General features: G+C 41.0%; 1 protein-coding gene across 7 annotated transcripts in view; it reads left to right on the forward strand.

Annotated features, from left to right (window-relative positions):
- The window catches only part of larp1 (La ribonucleoprotein 1, translational regulator), a 59,609-nt gene extending 36,594 nt beyond the window's left edge, over positions 1-23,015 (forward strand). For 2 of the 7 annotated variants that reach the window (XM_050040570.1, XM_050040575.1), the window contains 16 exons: positions 1,778-1,915; positions 2,469-2,618; positions 7,404-7,566; positions 9,357-9,501; positions 10,146-10,320; positions 10,443-10,624; positions 11,070-11,168; positions 11,499-11,825; positions 15,032-15,155; positions 17,005-17,210; positions 17,360-17,466; positions 17,810-17,967; positions 18,120-18,264; positions 18,443-18,552; positions 18,732-18,859; positions 19,201-23,015. In XM_050040570.1, coding sequence (XP_049896527.1) covers positions 1,778-1,915; positions 2,469-2,618; positions 7,404-7,566; positions 9,357-9,501; positions 10,146-10,320; positions 10,443-10,624; positions 11,070-11,168; positions 11,499-11,825; positions 15,032-15,155; positions 17,005-17,210; positions 17,360-17,466; positions 17,810-17,967; positions 18,120-18,264; positions 18,443-18,552; positions 18,732-18,859; positions 19,201-19,425 — 2,582 coding nt within the window. In that variant the 3' untranslated portion in view covers positions 19,426-23,015. The remainder of the gene's footprint in view (positions 1-1,777; positions 1,916-2,468; positions 2,619-7,403; positions 7,567-9,356; positions 9,502-10,145; positions 10,321-10,442; positions 10,625-11,069; positions 11,169-11,498; positions 11,826-15,031; positions 15,156-17,004; positions 17,211-17,359; positions 17,467-17,809; positions 17,968-18,119; positions 18,265-18,442; positions 18,553-18,731; positions 18,860-19,200) is intronic. The other 5 variants (XM_050040571.1, XM_050040576.1, XM_050040573.1 and 2 more) reach the window with 4 other exon arrangements.
- The last annotated feature ends 275 nt before the right edge of the window (positions 23,016-23,290 follow it).

Below are 23,290 nucleotides of genomic sequence, written 5' to 3' on the forward strand. Positions count from 1 at the left end.
TATAGTTAAGGCGTTTCATACCAGTTTAAATATTCCCTTATTTTAATTATCAAATTATGACCTTTCAAATAAATGTGCTTTTAGTCAAATACAGCTTCCGTTTTAAATGTGAGCCAGTGATAGACGCCTAATTGGAAGTTTGTGACGGCTGGTCGCAGTTTTGGCAGCAATAAAAGGTTTTAACTACACCAGGCAGCCAGACAGTGAGTGTTCTGATTCTCGTGACTTGATTACCCAAAAAGTGTTGGGTTTGTTGTGTGGGAACTTCCTCCATCTCTGCCAGACATCAGCCATTTTGATTCCTTGAACCAATACTGGCATACAGAAGGTGATGGTGAGGATATCACCAAAGGGAACTTTTTCGAGCGACCAGCTCAGTTTTGTGTTTTCAGAATATGTCCATAAGTATATTTTAATATTAAGTCTGTTTTTTTAAAAGCAATAAAACAAAATCGAGATCTTTGGGTAAGACTTAACCTGCAGACGTGCTGTAGAGGTGATGAGGACTTCATGTCTCTTCTCTGACTAAACATCAATGAAGAGAACTTTCACAACTCTGATCTCAGCATTGAAGCAAACCAAACAAAAAATGACTTGACCTCTGTTGCCGGGCCCGGCAGATTAACCCTGAATTGGCTGCCCTCGACTAATTTTAGAAGGTGTTTTTTCACGTTGAGTTTGAGGAGGGTTGACACATTAATTACTGCACAAACAATCAGCAGTGTGGTCAGTGGTACAACATTTCGGTCGGCCATCTTCCTGTTCATCAAAATGATTTTCAACACTGCTGCTGTCGTTAGATCTGTAACAGTGTGAAGTGTTGTTTTATTCTAGCAGTGTTTTATATCTTGTGGCTACAGTAGTGGTGACTCAGTAGCCTCAGTGTCATCCACGGGTCCATTTTCTTCTTCTGTCCCTGTATTTTCTCCCTCCCTCACTTAGCTACTCCGTCAGCAGATAGGCAGATAGACACAAGGCCACGTCACTTAAAACTGGCCGTCATTTCCTCTTTCCTATTGCTTGTGTGTTATCTGTCACACTCACCCACACATCCACACAAACACCCCTACAGCCAGATGTTTTAAACAGCAGATCACTGATGCGCCCTGCTGGCCAACAGAGGTACTCTGGCAGACCTAATGCTGTTTTAAGAAAACACTCAGAAGTAATCACCACATTATGTCATAATAAAAGTAATGTAAAGCAGCTAATCATCCAGTATACAGAGCTGCTGTTGTATCCCAAAACTCCATCTGACTCGTAAACTGGTGACAGTGGGCAGCTGGGAATTTTGAACAGGCTAACTGGGCTCCTTTCCTTCTTCATAAGTGGTGATTAAAAAGGTTTGACATATTTAGTTTAAATATTTAGTCCTTTCTCGCCAAATTGCCAAGTTGTAAAATTGTCCCATTGACTGTTAAATAAATGTTTGAATAACATCAATAGCATCAGTTTAACTGGAGAAATTAAACTCCCTACAAATCCCCACTTAATTGTTTGATTGCTTTTGATAAAGAGGATTGTTGGAAGGAAAATTACAAAAATATTAAAGATTCATACGTAACCTTTAATAATATTTAATACCAAGTTAAAGTGCATTTTAGACACAAAAAACCCTTATATTATTACTCAAAGTTCACCTTACCAGCCAAATAATTTCTGACTATATTAAACGTTTTATGAAAGTATTTAGGTGATTCCTGCAGACACCTTTCAGAATTCAAAGATTGATGATTGGATGTTTTCCAAATGCTTTGCTTCTACTTTTCGTTACAAGCAGGAAACAAGCAGAAGTGGGTTCCCCTGATGATCGAGGTGAAGTCCGAGGGTCCCAGGGAGCGCTCGGCCTCCAGGAACAACAGCAGACAGAACGAGAACCCCCGTCTGCCTCCCAACGCCAGGAACGACCTCAGAGGTCAGTGTGTGCAGGTTTTTCCTGCAGGTGACAGATAAGTATTTTAAAATGAGTTGAAAGTGATGTGAAGAAATCCCACCTAGCTGGTTTAACATGAGGCGTTAAATACCAGGGGCTGTTAGCTGGTGCTGTTTGATTTGTGACAACACGTGACAGCAGATTTTAATTGGTTTTACTGGAGGTGTTTGTATTACATCATCCGTAGCAGTTGATTTAATGGCGGACATTACTGCATTTTGCTGTGTGAGACATGACTCAGCAGCAGGATGTGGAGAGATCTGTATGTGCTGCGACTAATCTGCTACTTCTGCTTTGACAACACAGCTGTTTGAGTGTACAGTAAAATGAAGTTATTTTCTTATATTTAACAAGGAACTGAAAAATGTCTACTTTGATCTGTTGATATGCAAAGGATGAAAAGTAACTTTCATCTGATTTAAAACTAATAATTCTGCAGAGCATCCTGCAAAGTCAGTTGGACCGTAGTTTTGTTGTTTTAGTCCTGTGTAATGACATGCTTGTGCTGACGGGAAGGCTGTTGTTTTCTCTGCAGACTGGCACAGTCAAAAGTACGAGCGGGAGTGGCGTGACGACCACGACGAGGTGTCCAGCGTGAAGAGCGAGGGAGCACCGTTCCGCGGAGGGTTCAGAGGTCGTGGACGTGGAAGAGGAAGAGGCCGGGGACGAGGCAGAGGTGGCAGAGGTAGGTGTTTTTTTCACCCATAGACAGACACAGAAAAACAAATGTAAAACAGTTAAAATACTTTACCACAAGTTTTCTGTCCTCAAAAAACATTTTAAAAATACAACTTTCCTTTCCAAGTCTTTCTTATGTGGTCATCATCCTCTTTTTTTGCGTTTCCTGAAACAATACTGGCACTGGTGATGATTTCACCACTGTGCCGCTTGTGTGTGTGTGTGTGTGTGTGTGTCACCATCGGACATTTCTCTTAGCACCAGATGAGTTACTTACTATGATGTGCTGCAGTGCGTCACTGTGACCTTGATACTCAAACGTTAACAATTCACAGTGACATAAAAAAGGTAGAAACTTCTGCACTGTAACAGATTTCCCAGTAAAACAGATTATTTGAATGATGTCCAATTAGAAGAGGAATTTAAATCAATTCCTTGGCTTTTGATTGGACTTCTTAAAAGTGGGTGGGCTTAGAGTTTAGCGCAGTACGGAACTACAGCAGACTGTTGGCTCCACACACACCTCCCTCACTGTTAGATCAGGAGGAGGATGAGGAAGAGACGAATGAATTAGACCTCTGCCATTTTGTTTTGGAAATGAAAACAAAGATTTGCCCACTGGTAGCCAAACACACACTGTCTCTCTCTGTAACGCTCTGTTAGCTACTACAACCCACAAGTGCAGTCGTCTATGACCAGTGTGGCTAGCTAGTCAGCCAGAGTGTCATTTGATTGGATAAACTTTTGTACACACCCCTGAGTGCAGGATGAGTCATCTAACGTTTGCAACCTTTTAACAGAAAGAGAAAAGACAGACTTTGAATATTTTTTGACATATTTGGCACATAATGAGAGATAAATGATCAGTTAATGCAGAGACAGAGGATAAAAACTGGGAACATTTATTTTTCATTTCACAAGTTCTTTAAGGCTGTTTTGTTAATTAAATTAACAATGTTCTTACTCCGTGAAATCTATGGGTCAGAATTAACCTGCAGACGTGCTGTAGAAGTGATGAGCACTTCATGTCTCTTCTCTGACTAAACATCAATGAAGAGAATTTTCACAACTCTGATCTCAGCATTGAAGCAAACAAACAAAAAGTACTTGCATTTTAATGCTGGGTCAAGGCTAGGTGATATAAATTATATTAACAGCTCCTCAAAAGGAAAATTAGTACAGTACCGACAAGCTGTATTGCTTGACGACACACTAATACCCAGTCACAGCGCGGTCCATAAGATATTCTACTTCACAAAGCTACACACACATTACAGTTTCTCTGTCAAAAGTCAGCTAACCTTACAACCTTAAACGTAAAAAGAGCTGTTGTGTGTAAAAGAAGAAACGTAACATCAGTGGTGTGGCAGTAGTTTGGCTCCTCAAAGCTCCGTTTGGACCCAACAAGGCCAGGCCTCTTACTCATAATGTACGCCATTACCTCGGCAGAAACCTGTGCTAATAAAGATGGGAAATATCACAAACTAGGTCCATCACCTGAAGCACCATATTCCAGTAAAGCCTTACACACAGGCCATTAGACCCATCCCCTGGAAAAGCAGGGAGGCGCTCAGAGAAACGCTCCCCAATGAAACAAACCATTAACACTTTACGACACCAACAGACACATCACATGTGCTGCTGCTTTGTAATGGCAACAACATGTAGAAACTTTTAGTTTTAGGGAAAGTTATCTAGTGTTACTATTAAAACTGGAGTACAGTGGCTTTCCTGGATTAAACAAACGTGATATAACGTGTTCATTAAGTTGCTTTCTCAGTTTCCCTTTTATACATGTAGCAAACAACAGGAGACTGTCTATGTCGGATGCGTTCTCACCTGCTGGAAATACTCCGTTTGGTTGTTAGGCGATTTATGGCGTCTGGGTAGAGTTTGCAGGAGGTAGGATTACACTGTGGTCACATAGCTTGTTCGTAATTTGATCGTCCCTCGAATTTGTCTGACGTTTTTGGCTTCAACTCTTGCCGATTGATGTGTCTGAATCTCGTCTTCTCTCCAGTTAAACATTAGTCATTGCCGTCTTTGTTTAAATTACCCTCCTTCTTCACTTTCGGGTGTTTGTTTTCATCCTGTTCTCCTTGAGTCATATGATAGAAGTGTCATCAGCACACCCACTTGCTTGCTGTGAATTCCCCAGATAATTATCGGCTCGATTCACGCATGGGCTCAATCGGACATTGCACAGACTTTATTCTGGGGAGCTGGCAGGATAAAGTTCATTTAATGTCCTGTCCTGCTGATTCATACATTTGTGTTATCAAATACAGCTCCTCAGGGTAATATAAAGATAATCTTAGGTTTGCAGCACATGTATGAAAGGGGCTGTAGTAATATTTCAAGGAGCTAGGCTTCCTGTTCCCCTGCTTTGAGTCTTTATGACCTCAGCTTATCAACTGCTGACTGTAGCTTCTTACGTAGCATACAAGACATGAATGCGGTATCAATCTTCTCACCTTCCAAGATACAAAACTACTACTACAAAGCAGACAACTTGTGAAGATTGACCATGTTTGACAAAATGTGACAGAACTGTGGGTTTTTCTGTAGCCTTGCTGTGTCTGGGCTGACTCTGCTCTCAAGCTGGGTGGTGGGTGACCCTAAACTGGCCCCACTGAGGCTACACTGAAAACAAAAAAGTGCAATAACAACCAGTGAGAGTTGGAATGAGGAAAGGCCTTGGATCCAGCAGGAGGAGTAGGTTTCCCCGAAGGCCTGTTAGTTTTGGCAGGATTCTTTCTCCCTCCCCTCCCTGTTGTTAGCTCTCTTTTCATAGACATCGTCTTTTCTTACTGCCCCCCTCCCCTCACTCTTCCTAACTCTCTTTTCCTCGCTCCTCCTTTCTTACTCCCCTCCCCAGACTGAGCTAGTGAAAATGCTTATATATCTTTTTTTTAATTTAATAAGGACGAAAATTTTAAGTGAAAACAAAGATTAGTCAGCTCCCAGAGGAATAAATAAGAGTGATTGTCAATTAAGTCCAGTTTTATGTCTTTCCCGTCTCCTTGAGGACATGTTGTTGACTTTCAGCAGCACTGAAGAAACAGTCAGAGCTAATGCTGAGCACACTTTGCCTTTGTGTATTTACTTGGCTCTTGCGTGTGTGTTTTCCTGTGTACTTGTCATTGACTCTGTCCACTTGCTTTTTTTATGACACTTTTAGATAGTTTTATGTTTTTCTTATTAATGTCTGGAATAGAATTAAACCAGAACCACAGGAGCTACAGGATATCCCTATAAATATCGTTTGCCAATTATAATTCTAATAATTCCAATAATTATTCTTGGTATGGTCATTATCATGATATATCGGTTTATATTATATTAGGTTATGTTATGTATCGTATTATATCATAGTGGATTATTATGTTATGTTGTATTATATCATATGATCTTATAGTATATTATTATATATTATATTGTGCTATATTATATCATAATGTCTTATATTACCTCGTATTATATTATTTTATCTTACATTATTAGGTATTATTATTTATATATATATATATATATATATATATATATATATATTTTATTTTTATTTTTTTTCCACACACACACACACACACACACCCCTACCTATATACGTATAATTGTAACTTTATGTTGTTTTCTGTTGTTGTTTGTACTGTATGTCCACTGTTTGTAGTCCACTTGGTGTAATGTATTTGTCCTCTATGTCACCTTGTCTGTTGTCACATAATTTCACCAATAAAAAAAAAAGAAAAAAGGAATAGAATTAAACCAGAACCACAGGAGCTACAGTCTCAGAGCCCGTCCATCTGACGACAATAAGCCTCTGGGGACGACTGTCAATATTTTGGGGGTTCCGGTATAGTCAGGGAATATCCGAGCGGAGACTTCCTCTTCAGTGCAACAGTCATTTTGGCTAATCTCTAAAAACAGATATCTGCATTTGAAACAGATTTTAAACAACTAATATAAAGGTTCATCGATGTCAGGCGATGGCTGATGGGTTCCAGGATTGCATTTCGGCCAATGCATTCAGCCTCTCTTGCTCTCCACGTGGACTGTTTACCTGCCACATAAATGTATTGGTCAGTACTGCTCGGACTACAAACGGAAATGGGACGCTCCTGATAACACATCATGTACCGTTCCCCACAGATTCCACATTTGTATGTGGATATCTGCTTTTAAAGATTACAGGAAATCTATGTCTGTCTTCTCAAAAACAACTTGGATGCATGTTTCAGTACTTCTCCATGTTCTACTAAAAAGGCAAGTTGATTGCAGCTCTATTTCTTCTGAAATCTTTAATCCTGTCTCTCGCTCCTGTACTGTGTCGCTCTCCCACATCCCACAACTTTTCCTCAAATTTGAATTAAAACTAAATTTGGCAACAGTGGCTCATCTTTTGACAGACGGTAGAGAAACATTTCAGTAAAAGACTGGTTGGACTGGAAGCTTAATAATTCTGGGTAAATGATCTACTTGCAATTGAATCCAAAATGAAACTGCGCCCAGCTTTACCAAATCAACATGTGGTAGAAGAAAGCAATACAATGTTAAGGCTGATCATCAGATACTAGATAATAGTGGGGAAAAAACAGCTGCAAAGCAAAACAATTTTGGTTGCCTTAAAAAAAGATTCACTAGTAAAGAAAGAGAAAACACAACTTGGATGAGAAGGATCAGAAAACCAATACCTCTTGTGTGTTGGGTAAAAATTAAATATTTCAGAAAACTAAATGAGTATGTGATGTACCTGATCTAAATCTATCTGTCAATCTGTTCCTGTCCTGTCCAGGCCACTATGACTACCACTACGGCTACAAGTCCTACGATGTGAAAGACTCAGCCTACGGCCAGAAGTTTGGCAATACGGTGACCTACTATTACGACAACATGAGCAGCAACGACCTTTACTCCGTCGACCAGGACCTGCTGAAGGACTACATCAAGAGGCAGATGTAAGTTTAGCTTCGATCTTACAGGAAAGATACAAAGGCACTGCTTAAACACAGAACACCCTAACAAATACAGGATGTTGGCCGTATTGCAGGATTGCAGTCTAACCTGCAGACGTGCTGTTGAAGTGATGAGCTCTTCATGTCTCTTCTCTGACTAAACACCAATGAAGAGAAGTTTTACAACTCTGATCTCAGCATTTATACAAAACAACAAAAAGAGAGAAAATATTGAACACGTGGTTACAGTTATTCATTGCTGAACATACAGTGCTGTTGAGATGGTAGATTTTAAGCTTTATTCAGATATTAACTTGATGAGTACCTCTAAAGTGGGTTGTTAAGTAGTCTGATCCAATTTTTCCAGTTGTTGGTCTTTGCCCCAACTTTTTTCCTGAACACAGTTTCGACTACGAGCTTGTCGTCTGTTCAGGATTCAGGCTGTGTAGTCCAGGCTATATGCGAGTCCTGCCGCCCTAACCCAACCACAACAGGTTTGCAGTCAGAGTTTGGCAGATGAAGACGCTTCACTGTGTGTTGAGACAGTAGTATTTTGGCACCTAACTGAGGGAGCATAACAGTTTCCTTGTGTGCACTCAGTGCCCCCTTCAGTTTAAATCTGTCTCAAGTTACTCAGAGACTTTGAAATCCTGTCAAAAATGCTGTTTTTGATTAGTGGTTCTTTGGGAGGTATTTGGCTCCATGTGGCACACTTGAAAAGCAACGGCTGTTTCCAGTGTTTTCACTAAGTGTTTTCTGTCTCATTAATGCAGCCCTATGTGGTCTCATCCTGTTTTCATTCTTTCTCCTCGTCATCTGACTGGGTGCTTCTCATTTGTCTCAAACGTCTCTTCGTTTCCATCACTTGTGTTGTCTCTTTGCATCTTAGTCCCTCCAGTGTTAGACACAGGAAAAGCTGTGAAGTATTTTTATGCCTCTGTGATAGCCGTGGCTGGAGGCAGTATGTTTTGGGGTTTTCTGCCTGTTCATCCCATTCTCATGAACGCAATAGCTCAAGACTGCCTTGAGGGAATTTCTGCAAATGTGGCACAAACATCCACTAGGACTCAACAATGATAAGATTCTGGTGGTCAGTGGTCATAGGTCAAAGGTCAAGGTCACCATGACCTTGTCTATTTCATTCTTGTGTATGCAATGTCTCAATGACATCTGAAGAGATTTTTGTTTTAGATTTTGCACAAATGCTCACTTGAACTTAATGATAAAATAATTCGATTCAGGTGGTCAAAGGACAAGGTCACTGTGACCTCATCGGTCTCATTCTTGTGAATGTGATATCTCAAGAACACCTTGAGACAATTTCTTCAAATTTGGCACAAACGCTCACTTAAAATCAACAATGAGCGTATTAGATTTTGGTAGTCAAAGGCCAATGTCACTGTGACCTTGCGTCCGTCTTATTCTCGTTATTGCAAAAACCCGAGGACCTTGAAGGAATTTCTTTAAATTTGGCACAAATGTCCACTGGGACTCCTGAGAATTTGGTGGTCAAAGGTCAAGGTCACTGTGACCTTACAAAACATTTTTTTGACCATAGCGCAAGAATTCATGAGCTTATTATAACAAAATATCACACAAATGTCGAATAGGATGAAATTATGAGATGAAGACATTTTGTACATGCATGAAACTGTACGTGTACAAGATGTGTGAGAAGCATCCATGTTTTTACAGACATGAATGTAAACTGTTGGTGCAGCTTGACTGGTGCACGGAGACATACAATGGCGAGGTGGTAATTCTAGTTTTCCCTGTTCTTCTGCCCCCTGCAGTGAGTACTACTTCAGCCTGGACAACCTAGAGCGTGACTTCTTCCTGCGGAGGAAGATGGACCAGGAGGGTTTCCTGCCCATTGGACTCGTCGCCAGTTTCCACAGAGTGCAGGCCCTCACCACTGACGTCAACCTCATCCTGGAAGTAAGCATATTTAGAAATGACCAGTGTATTTTGAGAGAGAGATGATACTGTGGTAAGAGGAGTCAAAACTGGTTTTAAACTATCAGAACTGTTTCCTACCCAAAGTTAATTGAATTTTGGGAAATTGAAGCAATGACACAAAAAATTATGTTAACAGTCACACCAGCTACAGTTTAAGTTAAAACATTTATAAAGTATTTCAAATGACAACTTCCAGAATAGCTGTCGAGATTTAAAAGCAGAGGAGAAAAATTGAATAAGGTTGATATAATTCCAAAAACAAAGTCAAAGACAAGTTGAGCCTCTTCAGCTTGTCTAACAGGAAGATGACTACCGCTGACATCTGCCAGACTACAGGTTATTTACAGTGAGCTTTTGTTGATCTTTAATTAAAACGCTAAAATATACAGCGTGTTTTAAACGTTTGTTAGCATACGTAGCAGTATTGATGTGTTAAAAATTTAGGTTGTAACCTAGTAATTAAAAATCGCATTTTTGGAGTCGATCTAAATGCAAACCTGTCTCCTGAAAGCTCTATATTAAAAACAGTGTTTGACCTATTGTCCCTAGACATCAGTGAGAACCTTTATGCAGAGATGGTACTGTGCTGTACAGACTCACTGACCCATCATCTCTCCCATCAGGCTTTGAAGGACAGTAAGGAAGTGGAAGTGATCGACATGAAGATCCGTCGGAAGGTGGACCCAGAGAAGTGGCCTCTGCCAGGACTGGCCATGCCTAACCAAACCCACACGGATTTCTCTCAGCTCATCAACTGCCCTGAGTTTGTCCCGAGGCAGATGACCGAGGAGCCCAAAGGTGAACCTTCTGATCTGCTTTTAGTGAAAGAGAATTAATGGAAAGGTGTGAAGTTAATTGTTCTTGATTGTACTGCTGAGATTTGCCTTAAAATGTTCTCTATGACTCTCTGTCTGCTGCAGGCTCTCCCAGGTCCTCCACACCAGTGAAGCAAAACAGCAAGACTGAACTAGACACCTCTAACCTCAAGACGATGCCCAAGGGCCTCTCCGCTAGCCTCCCCGACCTGGACTCTGAGTCCTGGATCGAGGTCAAGAAGAGGCCCAGACCGTCCCCGGCCAGACCCAAGGTCAGCACAGAGAAGGTGAAATTCATTTAAACCTGGCAGGAATTATTTATAATGCCATATGATCATTATGTCAAGTTTACCATTCAGTGGTTTGACATGGACTGTGATGCAGAGTGGCTACGTGCCAGCAGAAACTTGTTGCCGTAAAGTCACAGAAATACACCTGTAAATGCCTTAAATAAAATTTTGTTCTCTGGATCATTGAACTTTCATTGATCTCTTGCAAAAATGGGAGCAAAAACAAAAGTGTTTAATTTATATTTTACACAATATTCCATTATTAAACATTCAACAAATTTGTCTTTTTTTCAGCTATTTTCATGCATTTTTATTGCACAAGAAAACTACTGTCCTCATCTTATACTTAACGTGTCATGTTGGTATCCTTCTCTTCCATTCACTTCTTTTCGTACCTGCTATCTCCTCCTCCTGTGTTGTCGGTGTTGATTGACTGATGTAGGCCCCCTCGTTGCAGCAACAGAAGGAAAAGGACGACTCGGTTCGCTCCCCTGTGCCTCAGCCTGGCTCCTCACCCTCGGCTGCCACCACAGGAAATAAGGTGTGGAAGAACATTTGTTGAAACTGAAAAATAGAAAAGCAGCAAATCCCCACTTTCAAGAAGCTTGAACCAGAGAATATTTGACATTATTGCTTGATAAATGACCTTATATGGCTAATTGATGATCATAGTTGGTTTCCTTCTGAATTTTCTGAAGATTAACTGATCAAATTTTTGACAGACTGCAGCTACGTAAATTGTTGTTAGTAATTTCCCCAATTAAATTCAGTAATTGCACGTGATCAGACATGGTGATCAAAAGTGAGCTCATAATCAGGCAACACCTTCTAATCATTTCTTGTTTTTTGTTTGTTCTTTGCCTCTAATCAGGACGGAGCGGAGCAGGACGAACCGGAGGAGCTCGACTTCATGTTCGACGAGGAGATGGAGCAGATGGACGGACGGCGCAACACCTTCACCGACTGGTCGGACGAGGAGACGGACGGCGAGATCGACGACCACGACGTCAACAAGATCTTGATCGTGACACAGACGCCGCCCTACCTGAGGAAGCACCCAGGAGGGGACCGCACGGGACACCACACATCGCGCGCCAAGCTCTCGAGCGAGCTGGTCAAAGTGATCAACGACGGGCTCTTCTACTACGAGCAGGACCTGTGGGACGACACGTACGAGCCCGAGTACGCCACCATCAAGGTGAGGTCATTTTTGACCTTTGAATGATAGTCAGGGTGAGATTGTTCTGCTTGATTCTGCCAGCGTAGAGCACCAAATGTTCCTCAGCTTAATGATCTTTATAATGGAGCAGTTAGTTTCCAAATGATTATTATAAAAGGGAAAAACTCTCTGCTTTTGCATTTGGGTTTTTTCTTTGTTGCATCAATAGTCTGAGGAACTGCTGTGGTTCAGTAAGTGTCACTTTAGTTAAAGGAGCTATATGTAAGAAATCTAAAGCAAATAGTCGTAAAATCCTCCTAATATGTCACAGAGACTAAGGAATAATGTTCATATAACATACTGATCTCACCGACAACAATAGTACAGCCAGAATATTCGCATTTAAAAAAAAATTTTACGGTCCGCAAATCATGTTTATGTTTTGAATTTGTGTTTTGGCCTGTTGCGCCACCCACCGCCGTCTACCAGTCACGCAGTCAGTAGAGTCTCAGCATCAGTTACAGTTACGACTGAGCTACAGCAGCACGGCAAGCAGCATTAGCAGTGTCCCAGTACATAGCATTAGCAGCCGGCTCCTCCTCAGCTGTATCCCGGCAGCAGCGTTAGCAGCAGAGAAGCCGGACTTGCTCGAATGGTCCGCTGGAAAACCAAAGATCAAGGACGCAGCGACGTGGCCCTGCCACGGCAGCTGCCCGTGGGCAAACAAATCAGTCTTCAGCGTGCCGCTGTCCAGCAACCTCGAATCTGTAGGGGAGGGGGGGCGGACACGACTTGCGGCAGTATTTTGAATTTGAGTGTAGTAACCGTTTTGGCCGGCAGTATTTTGAATTTGAGTGTAGTAACCGTTTTGGCCACATTCTTACATACAGCGCCTTTAAGAGTATGAAATAAATATTTAACATAATTTTAGTTATAGTTCAAACAGTAAGATTAAAAAAACAGGCAGTAGATCACACTTAAAAATATTTGGAACACCACAGTCTGCATCAAGAAGCTGTCTGTGCGCCTGTACTCAAAGTCAGATTACAAAATCTGATCCTAAGGTTGCTTTTCCTACATTCAGCTTGTATTTAATCCCTTAAAAACATGTGTATATGAGCTACTTCAATTTTTCAAGTCTTTTGTAGTACTAAGGTAGGTCAGTTTTCTTTTTTTATAAGTTATGATACAAAAGATAACACCAAACAAAATGCATTTAAATTTCGACCAAATTTAATTTGCATAAGTGACAAAGCAGATTGTGTTCTCAAATACCAACATAACATCCTGTTTGTAAAGCTGACATCACATCTCAGCTGGGGGAATGTTTTCCTTTTAGGCAGATTCAATTTCAGTTTTCAGCACCAAACTTTATTAAACCACATTTTCTAAATTTCGGCTTATTTCAGATCTCATTAGCCCGCTTTTCTTTAAACAACTGAAAAAACTAAATCCTTAATCACACCTATATCAGCTTTTTCTTTTAAAAATGTAAGCTTCTTCATACCCTAATTTTTGAAATAAAACATATAACAGAGATGTGTTTAAAACAATAAGATGTTACACCAAAAGGGGGATGTGATATCAGGTCACAGATAAACAGTATTTTTTTCATTAAGATTAATGTTCAACTGGATTTTATGTCACCATCCACCCAGAACCTTTGTGTTTTATGAACACCACATACATAATAGATGAAGTCCTCTTTCCATGCTGGCAGCTTAGGAAATTCTTGTTATTCTTGAAATTCTAATTGAATGTAACGAGCTAAAAAAGAAGTACAAAATCCCTTTAAACCGCTTTTAAAATCTGATTTTCACACAGATTGTGTCATTGATTTGTTTTTTCTTTTTCTACAAGATGTTTGCAGGTCTTTATAAAAAGTCTTAAGAATCCTTTATGTAAATTAATTTAATTTCATTAATGCATATTTAATTTTTTTTTGTTAGAGTTAAGTTTGAGTTTAGCTAGAAAGTCCACATTTCTGACTTTACAAATCTTTAAACCTACCACTGAACCTAATACAATCTTTTTACCTTGTACTGGTATATTTATAAAGTACAGTTGGCAAAATATAGATTAACTTAACTCACTCTTAATGTCCTTATTCCTAAATAAAACCTACCCCTGCTGTGTATACAACTCATCTTTATACCTGCAATCTTCGAATAAGAAAAAGCATCTGAAAAAGATTTTAAAAATCATTAAATTTAAGTGTCAGATACCTGTAGGCACCCTGTCAAAGTAAAACTATAAATTGCAGATTTGTTTTTGTCATAAAAACAAAACTCATTGTCATATTGGAGGTGTTTCTGCCCAAGACCAGATGATGAGTAGATTGATTCTTCCTCAGTTAGAGCTGTTTCTGGATATAGAAACCCGACACAGAACAGAAAGTTTTTTTGTTTTGTTTTTGTTGTCATCGCTGCCCATTGTAGCATTGTTGCTCTCATTGTGGGTCCTTCACGTGCTCACCGGCACACATCCAGCTGCGCGTGGAACAGAGGACGCTTGTTTATAAATAAACCCCACATACTCGGCCTCGGCCTGAGGGGTCGAGCTGCTGGGCTGCAGGGGGAGACAAAGATGGACGCTCAAAGATCTGAGGATACTTGGTGGAATGAAGGGGCGAGTGTGAGTGTGACAATAATCAAGCATTCAGGGGCTGGTACATGAGACTTGTTTTGTTTGTTGTTGTTTTTTTATAGAAAGATTTTGAATTGAGCTGCTGTTGGAGGAGGAGCAGTAACTGTTTTGTTGGTAGGAGGTCTTCACTCATGGAAAATTCAGGGTTTTGCATGTTGATGTAACTCAGCTGGGTTGTGTACTCGTATCAGTGAGAGGTGGCATCATGAAGGTGAAACGCGTGTTTTTGGCAGCCATGTTTTGCTGCTGCATCTCAATCTCCAGATTACTGCAGATAAGGTCTGTTGATGATCCACGTGTGATATGACCCAAATTATTATTTTGATTTTTTTTAAATTTACTCTTAATATATACATTTTGGTAAAGAGCTTGAGGTTCGGTGCAGTCTGCATTTTAATCAAGAGATTTGTTTCATTTCAGTATGGGTATGGGTATCTTCATTGCCAAAAAAATCCTTTTTTCTGTCCTTTTTAAAATAATTTTATTATTTAGCCAAAAAAAATGGACAATCTGCAGATCTTTTCTATCAGAGTTGTATTAAGAAGAAGAGGAAGAAGTTGTTGTCATCATATTAACGCCTGTTTTTCTTCGTCTTACAGCAAGAGGTGGAGAACTTCAAGAAGGTCCACCTGATCAGCCGCGAACAGTTTGACTGCCTGACCCCTGAACCCCCAGTCGACCCCAACCAGGAAGTCCCTCCAGGCCCTCCCAAGCCCCAGCAGAGTAAGGACACAAAAACACATAAATCATGATGTTTTAGCATAACTCTGCCTTTACTAGTGTTGAACACAGGGCGTAAAATTAACTTTTTACCCAAAAAAAAAAAAATCATCCCTTGTTTGACTAAAAATAATTACCTTACGTTTTTAGTATGAAAATCCAACTTTAGGAAAATCCAACCCTGTCCTCTGTGTTTCTTTGGCGTGCTTGCGGCAAAGGCTGCAGCTCATCGTGCTGGTGTGGGGGTCGTAGGTCAACCATGACCGCGGCTGGCCAGCCTCATCTAGTTTCCATTCTTCAATAAAACGCCGTGCGACATTTGTACTCCATTTCTTGTCCAAGTCCAACATGTTCATCTTCGTTTCTCCTCTTTTCTGGCGGTGGCTTCACGGCAGGAATGTGTCGCCACATCTTGCTCAGAAGTTACCATAGAATGCCCGGGGTTCCGGTAGCTGACGTCATGGGTTCCCGGCACACGTACAATAAGCTGTGAAGGTCAAAATAGTCTGACACAGCTTGCAGAAATGGTCGAAGCACATAAAAAAACCCACATGCAATTCAAAATTTTCTATCGGCCATTGGCGGGTGTATGTTTTTGTTTTACACACCAAACTCATTTTTTACCCGCCCTTGCCCTTTTATGCCCTGGTTGAACAGTACTCCAATTCTAGAGAGATATCACCATACCCAAACAGTACAATGTCCCATTCCATACCCACATTCTGACACTCTAAGAAGGACCATTTTAAAAAGAGGCGTATATGTGCAGCACTCCTCAGAGTTCACAACTTGCTCTGTGCAAGTAAACCCAGGGAAGTTGAATGCCTCATGCAGTTGTCCGTATGGGCGAGGGAAAATAATTGTTATGTCTAGTGAGACGTTATCTGAAAATAAACTGCATACTGTGTTGTTAAAGTTGAGTTTTCCAGCCGAGCTGCGTGCACCAGTCTCTTTAGCCACCAAGCTTTCAACAGGACTGATGAGAAAAATAGGAAATACTGGACGACGATGTTATGACATAACGTTACTGACATAAAATATCTTAGAAATGCTGCCTATGAGAGACAGAGGCTGTGTTCCTGACTGTGTGGAGGATAAAAATAAACCTAAGGGGACACAAAATGTACTCCTGCTACATAAAATATTTTTCCGACCTTTCTTTAATTTGTTAGTTTCATGTAAAAATCTGGAAACTTTTACTTCTTCAGGCCTCTAAAAATTATTGTCACAACGCAATTTTTCAGAAAGATCTTAAGGTAATGAAATGTTTCCTTTGTGTCAGGAAAAACCTGTCATACAAACAATCATAAACTCACTAGCAACATTAAGACTACAAACAACCCATTGCACTACATTCACTGTAGGAGCCGGTGTTATTTTCCATTTTAAAAAAAAAAAAAACTTCCAACGGGAAAATAATGTTGTATATTCCGATTAATATAGTATTTAGTGTCTAAATATGCTCCTGTTTTTAAGAATTGCTCGCCCTAATTTTATTCAGTGATGAGAGTTGTCTTGTTTTTCATTTTAACTTTAATTAAACGGATGCTAAAAAGTCATAAATTAATGTTGATTGAATTTGCCGACAGTCATTCTGTTGGAGTGATAAAAGCTCACATTAGTCTGTCATCAGTCATGAGCTCTGTGACTCTGCACGCTGAGAAATAAATGAAGCTGTTAGATAACTGATGTTGTGACATCAGTTTGTCTCTTTTAATGACTTTCAAGAGTCTTATCGAAGGATTTGTGAGACAGAAGTGAAGCACACTGAGTTTCCTTAAAAGTCTTAAGACAGTTTGTTACAGCTCTGGTTTTGGGGCTTCAGCTCAAATGTCTCTCCTCACCTCTTCAGTCCCCACAGACGCTTTGGCCAACAAACTCTTCGGTGCCCCTGAGCCCTCCTCAATAGCCCGCTCGCTCCCGACTACCGTGCCTGACTCGCCCAACTACCGCAGTGCCCGGACGCCCCGCACACCTCGCACACCTCATCGGAAGGACCAGACCATGACGCCGCGCTTCTACCCAGTGGTAAAGGAAAGTCGGCCCGTTGATGCCAAGGTAAGATGGCTGCCACTTAAGGGAAATATAAGACTTAGTTAAGTGAAAATGTGCCTTTTGGTGGTTCCTTTACCTGGTTTTAAAAATTTAGGAGATGGAAAAAAAACCCACACTGACTAAACATGTAAATTATCTCTGTACCCTTTCAGACGCCCAGGAAGAGGAAGACCCGACACAGCTCCAACCCACCCATGGAGTGTCACGTTGGCTGGGTGATGGACTCCAGAGAGCATCGCTCCCGTACAGCCTCTGTCAGGTGAGACACTGCTTTGCACAACTCCTTAATACGGAAATTACAAGATTTTAGAGAAAACTATTGTCTTGTATTGGGGCACATACGGTAGGAAATTTCTTGGTATGCTGTTTTTCTTTTGACAACTCCTCTGATATTTCAGTTCAATTCAAACTCAATTGCTCATTTGTTGCTTTAATCAGTGATGAAATTTGCTTTATTCATTTTAACTGGCATTAAATTGATCTTAAAAAGTCATAAATCAATTGTAAATAGACTCAGGACAAACTTCACCACCAGATAGTTCTAATATTTGATGTAGGTAGTACTCACTGTTCTCCATCTCCTCCACCTTTCTCCCTCTCAGCTCCAACGCCAGCCCATCAGAGGGCACCCCCGCTCTGGGTAACATTGGCTGCACACCTCAGTCCCTCCCCAAGTTCCAGCACCCATCACACGAGCTGCTCAAGGAGAACGGCTTCACACAACACGTTTACCACAAGTACCGCCGGCGCTGCCTAAATGGTACGCGTTGTCTCTTCTACTTTTTTATTTATTCTGTCTTCAAGTGTCAGTAGACTCTATTCTGCAGTGAAGGGATACTGGGTGTCTTGGATCATCTTATATTTTTAGTAACCCCGTCTACTTTCTCTCTCTCTCCTCTTGACCAATCACAGAGCGCAAGCGGCTTGGAATCGGCCAGTCACAGGAGATGAACACGCTTTTCCGCTTCTGGTCATTTTTCCTGCGAGATCACTTCAACAGGAAGATGTACGAGGAGTTTAGACAGCTGGTGGTTGAGGATGGGAAAGAAGGATACAGGTAAGAGCCTTGACCACTGATGGATGACTGCATATGCAGCAGTAACACTACCATTTTAAATTTTGAATTAGAAAACCATGTCTGCAGTTGTAGTAGACAAAACAAGATATGAAGCTTTAGATTGGTTGATTGGACCAGACTTAATAATAACATTGTACACATTGTTGGCATGTTGCAGGTATGGTTTGGAGTGCCTGTTCAGGTACTACAGCTACGGTCTAGAGAGGAAGTTCAGGCCAGACATCTTCAAGGACTTCCAGGAGGAGACCATGAAAGACTATGAAGCTGGTGAGGACACCGGAAAAAGAAAAGGCTAAATGATGGCTTTAAACAACACAAATACCAACATATTTCTGTTCTGTTTTTCAAGTCTGAGTTTCTTTTCCTCTTTCATAGAGAGAGATTCACTTTCAGACTCGCCTCATCCGCTGTGACTAACTTCCTGTGTTTTTCTTTCCTGTCCCCAGGCCAGCTTTATGGACTGGAGAAGTTCTGGGCCTTCCTTAAATACTCCAAAGCCAAGACCTTGGAAATCGACCCCAAGCTGCAGGAGTACCTGAGCAAGTTTAAGCGTCTGGAAGATTTCAGAGTTGATGTGAGTAGAATATTCTTCAGGGTTTGTAAAGGCTGATTGGTCGGAATTTTCAACCCTGTAAAGACGCCTCAGCTCAGTTTTTTCACCTGAACGTTTGCTACATGGTGTGTTAACAGTTACATGGATAGTTGATAAGAAATGGTCTGCGACTGCTTTATGGTCTTCTGCTAGCTCTAGCATTTCTGCAGTGGTATCCTTTTATTCCAAGTCAGTTTACTAAAAATACACATTCGACATTTAAATGAACTCCTGACTTCACCTGTGTGCTGATTGTGTTGTTTGTGTTGTGCTTTGAAAACAACTCTGCATCTAACCTCCACCCTGGTTATTTCTGGTTCCAGCCGCCTATGGAGGAAGGAGGACGCCGGAGACACTCATCCAGTGGGGACGGTCGCCGCCGGCACCCCTCTCAGCCCTCCAGTCGGCCCCACAGCCAGGCCAGCTCAGGCCCCAGCCCCGCTCCCACCGCCCAAGGCCCCGCAGCCAGGGATGATGCCAAACCCATGAACCAGAAAGCCCCCACCCCAGCCGCTGATCCCGCACCAGATGCCAAGACACTGAAGTAACTCCACAAACACGCAGGCCCACACGGATCAACTCAACCACGTCTGCAAGTCGCTGGTTCTCTCTGCGCCACAGGATGGGGGAGGGGGTGTCCAGTTCTTCATTCAAGCATGAGAATATATTTTTTTCCCCCCTACAATGACTTTTGAATGAGAAATAAGGAAGACAAGTAATTAATATGGCTCGGTTTATAAATTAATTCCAAGTTTTTGAGGAAAAAAATGCCTTTTTGTCTTGATGAGGCAAGGAATTGATGAGGTGTCAAACACTTTTTTTTTTCTTTTACAAATCATTGCCAGTCCACACGGTGGACGGCTCAATGATGATTTATTACCATTGAAATTTTTCTTTATTTTTTTCTTTTTACTATTTTTACATTTTCATGTTGACCCCCCCTCTCTGTCTGGGACCCCTGTTCGATCGTCACTGTCCTGCTGGCTGAAAGATATTTGATTCCTCCCCCAGATCTCAGATTTATGATTATTATTTCTTCGGCATGTGGTGAGACTTGGAAATAGTTTGAACAAGACTGAGCATCTGAAAGCCCCGTTAGCGGCCACACTGGAGGCCTTGCTGCTCCTGACATCCAACCGGACCAAAGTGGTTTGAACCGAGCGACTGACATTTCCATCCGCAGAGCCCCCGGTGCTCCCAGTAGAGGGGCTAAAAATTAAAAAATATTTGATTTACTTTATGGCTGGACATTGAGGGGAAAATATTAAAGAACCAAATGATAAAAAGAGAGTGAGAAAAAAAAAAAAGACTTGTACCAATCCCTCAGTATGGACACGATCATTGAAAGTTGCCTTATTTTAATGGTTTTACTGCTTCTAACTTGTGCCCGCCACCTTATTGTCGATTGTACAGCATTGAAATCACCCATATATCTGGTCACCATTTCCAGCAGAGGCCACTAGGTGGTGCTGTGTCTGCCAAACCGTTTCACAACCCCCCCCCACTCCCCTCCGTCACCTTTTCTGAACTGTCTTCCAAGTGTCATTCGGTCTGTTACAAGTCCTGTAATTCTTCCCTGTGTTTGCAAGTCGTGGCTTTTTGTGCTGAAACAAACCCGGTGGAAGTTTGTCCCTTAAAAAAAACACTTCAGTGGGGTGAAGAGTTGGGAAGGGAGAGTCCCTGATGATCTCCCTTATGGCTGCTTCCTGACTTTCTCTAGCCCCCCGCCCCCGCACCTCCCCCGTCAGACGAGCTGCATCCATCCGTTCATCCATCCGTTTGACATCCATCCATCAGTCAACCATCAGTGACGATACAGGACTGGAATCATCAATCTGGATTACTTGAAGAAGCGATGGTTATGAAGAGGGCTGTCGTGCTCTGTCGCAGGTGCTCTGGGTGGAGACACAAATGAGGCGCAGACATTTGGCCTCCGACTTCACTGTTAAACTGAAGCTCGCTCGGCCTGATCGGGCCTCGGGCGCTCGCCACCTCTTCCTGTTCCACACTCAGATAACACACATCAGTTACAGGCATATACGCTGACAGGTGTAGTCGCACGCAGGTACATATGTAGCAGCGTGAGCAAGTTGAATGCAGAACACACACACACACACACGTTTCAATGTCTTGCCTCGCTGTGGACAGAAATTTAAGACTGGACTCTGTTCTGTTCTGTCGTCACGCTTCCTACAGTCAACCGTGTGGATAATGAAACCTTTATCCAGCTGGAGTACTGATGATATCAAATAGAAGAGTGAATCTTTCTTTCTCCACTAATGTAAATGTGAATTTGACAGATGAAGATAAATGAATACAGCTCCCTGCTACTTGTTTTATTGTTTATAGAACAGATTATATATTTGCCTTACATGTGTACGTACTCTAACTTTTTTTTTTTTTTTTTTTTTTTTTTTTTTTAAATGGTCTCATGATTATCTTTTAATGCTTTTTAATTTCAATTTGCAGTGTTTTCTAGCGTTATTGTCATGATGGAGGTGGGATTTATGTCAGGCTGTTCAAAACATATTTGGGTTTCAGAAACGGGAACATAATTTACAACACAAAAGGGAAAGATAACATCAGGGCGTCAACGGGTATTCAGTGCAGAAACTTAATTTGTAAGCTTATAGTGTTTCACGTTGAAATCAGTTAATTTGCTCTTTTTTTTCTTTAGTGAAGATGTTTTTGTCAAGATGACAGCAGAATTTCTAAGAGCAAACTCAAACTAATTAACAAATCTTAAACCTCCTGTTTTTTTTCTTTAAATAAACATTGGGTCTGTAAAGTCTAAAACGCATAGAAATGATTTGATTTGGGGATTTAAGACATTCACAAAATTCTGGAAAAAAAAACTTTTGAGTCTTAATATACATATGGATATCCAGATGCTTAGTGAAATGACCCACTTCCTGTAACATGCTGCAGTGTTTGTTGCAAGCCTTTTGCCCCAGAGTGATGAAATGTTAACTGTCAAACAGCCCAGTCACATAAGTAAAAAAGTTCATTTGAGGAGTTAAGAGTTTGGAAATTGCCTGACATTTTTTTTTTAAATCAAACTGTATTGGACATCTCTGTTTTTTTTGTTTTATTTTGTTTTTTAAGTCTTTGTCCTTTTGCGTAATAATAATTCAGCCTGTTGGTTGAAGTTCCAGCAGAGTGGAGGTCCTGTCAGTGTTTCAGTTTCTTCCTTTAAATCCACAACTGTTGGTAAAAATGAAAATGCAAAGCAAAGCTGTACTTGCTTTTTTTTTTTTTTTCCTTTTATTGTTTTGTTGCTTCATCTTCAGGGAGATTTGGATCAGTTTCAGAGGCTTACAGTCGATGCATCAAAGTGTTTACTAGAGGTTTAAAGACAGAAAAAAAAAATCAGAGCTACAAAATATTCAGAAAAGAAGAAACTCGTGCATTTCCCAAAACCAGCAAACGCCTTTGAATGGGTGAGCTGGTGTGTGGCTACAGACATGGCAGTCTGCCACTAGGGGGTGGGCCTTCTCCCTGGGACAGTCACATGATCCCTCCCTCTAATGTGATCATCACCTGCCATCACCTGTCACCGGACATTCGGGGGTTTCAGGTGTTTGGGGAGTTTTCAGCCTTCTATCAGCATAAAAAATGCTGCTAGGTGTCCAAACAAACTCTAGGGGGCACCGCACCCTCTGCTCGTCAGTTTTACACAGACTTGGCCAGTGGGCCGGACACTGGAGGGATGAGTAATGGATGTGGGGAGGGAGAGAGGAGAAAGGAAAGAAAGAGCCCAACTGGGATTTGTGATGTCGCTCAGAGGAATATGGCTGGTTATGATGTCTGGAGACTGAAAAAAAAGGACAAATTTCCATAAAGCCATATGAATAAGAAATAACTGTATATGAACCATTAAAATAGTTCATTACATTACTATATCCTAGGCTTGTCATGAGGAAAAAAAGATGAAAATAAGGAAAAAAGGAACAAAAAAATATATAAAATGGAAAAATGTAAAATACTTGAATGAGATCTTGTATTATAACATTTAATATTCATAATATCTGCTTTGTAGGCTGATGTGATTCGCTATTAGTGTTATTTGTAATTTGTAGTAATTATGCTTTTCCTTAATAAAGAAAAAAAAACACAAAACGGACAAAAAAACCTCAAACACTGGCTTCTGAGTGGTTATTTCTGTCATGTGTGAGAATGAATGAGTGAACTTTGCAAAGAAAGTAACAAAGCCAGATGTCTGTTTTTTAGGCCCATGTTAACCCTTAGTAATGTGTATCTAGCAGTGTGAATAGTTCAAGGTTTTGTTATTGTTTTGAAGGAGTTGATAATTTCTGTTGTGTCCAGGGTTTCCACAGGGTGTTTTTGACACACTGTATTTTGACTGTGGTATTCCTTCTTTTGACATAGTAAACAATGACAAGTTTTCCAACA

This window comes from Epinephelus moara, chromosome 3 (genome assembly GCF_006386435.1).
Source record: "Epinephelus moara isolate mb chromosome 3, YSFRI_EMoa_1.0, whole genome shotgun sequence".
Classification (NCBI taxonomy): domain Eukaryota; kingdom Metazoa; phylum Chordata; class Actinopteri; order Perciformes; family Serranidae; genus Epinephelus; species Epinephelus moara.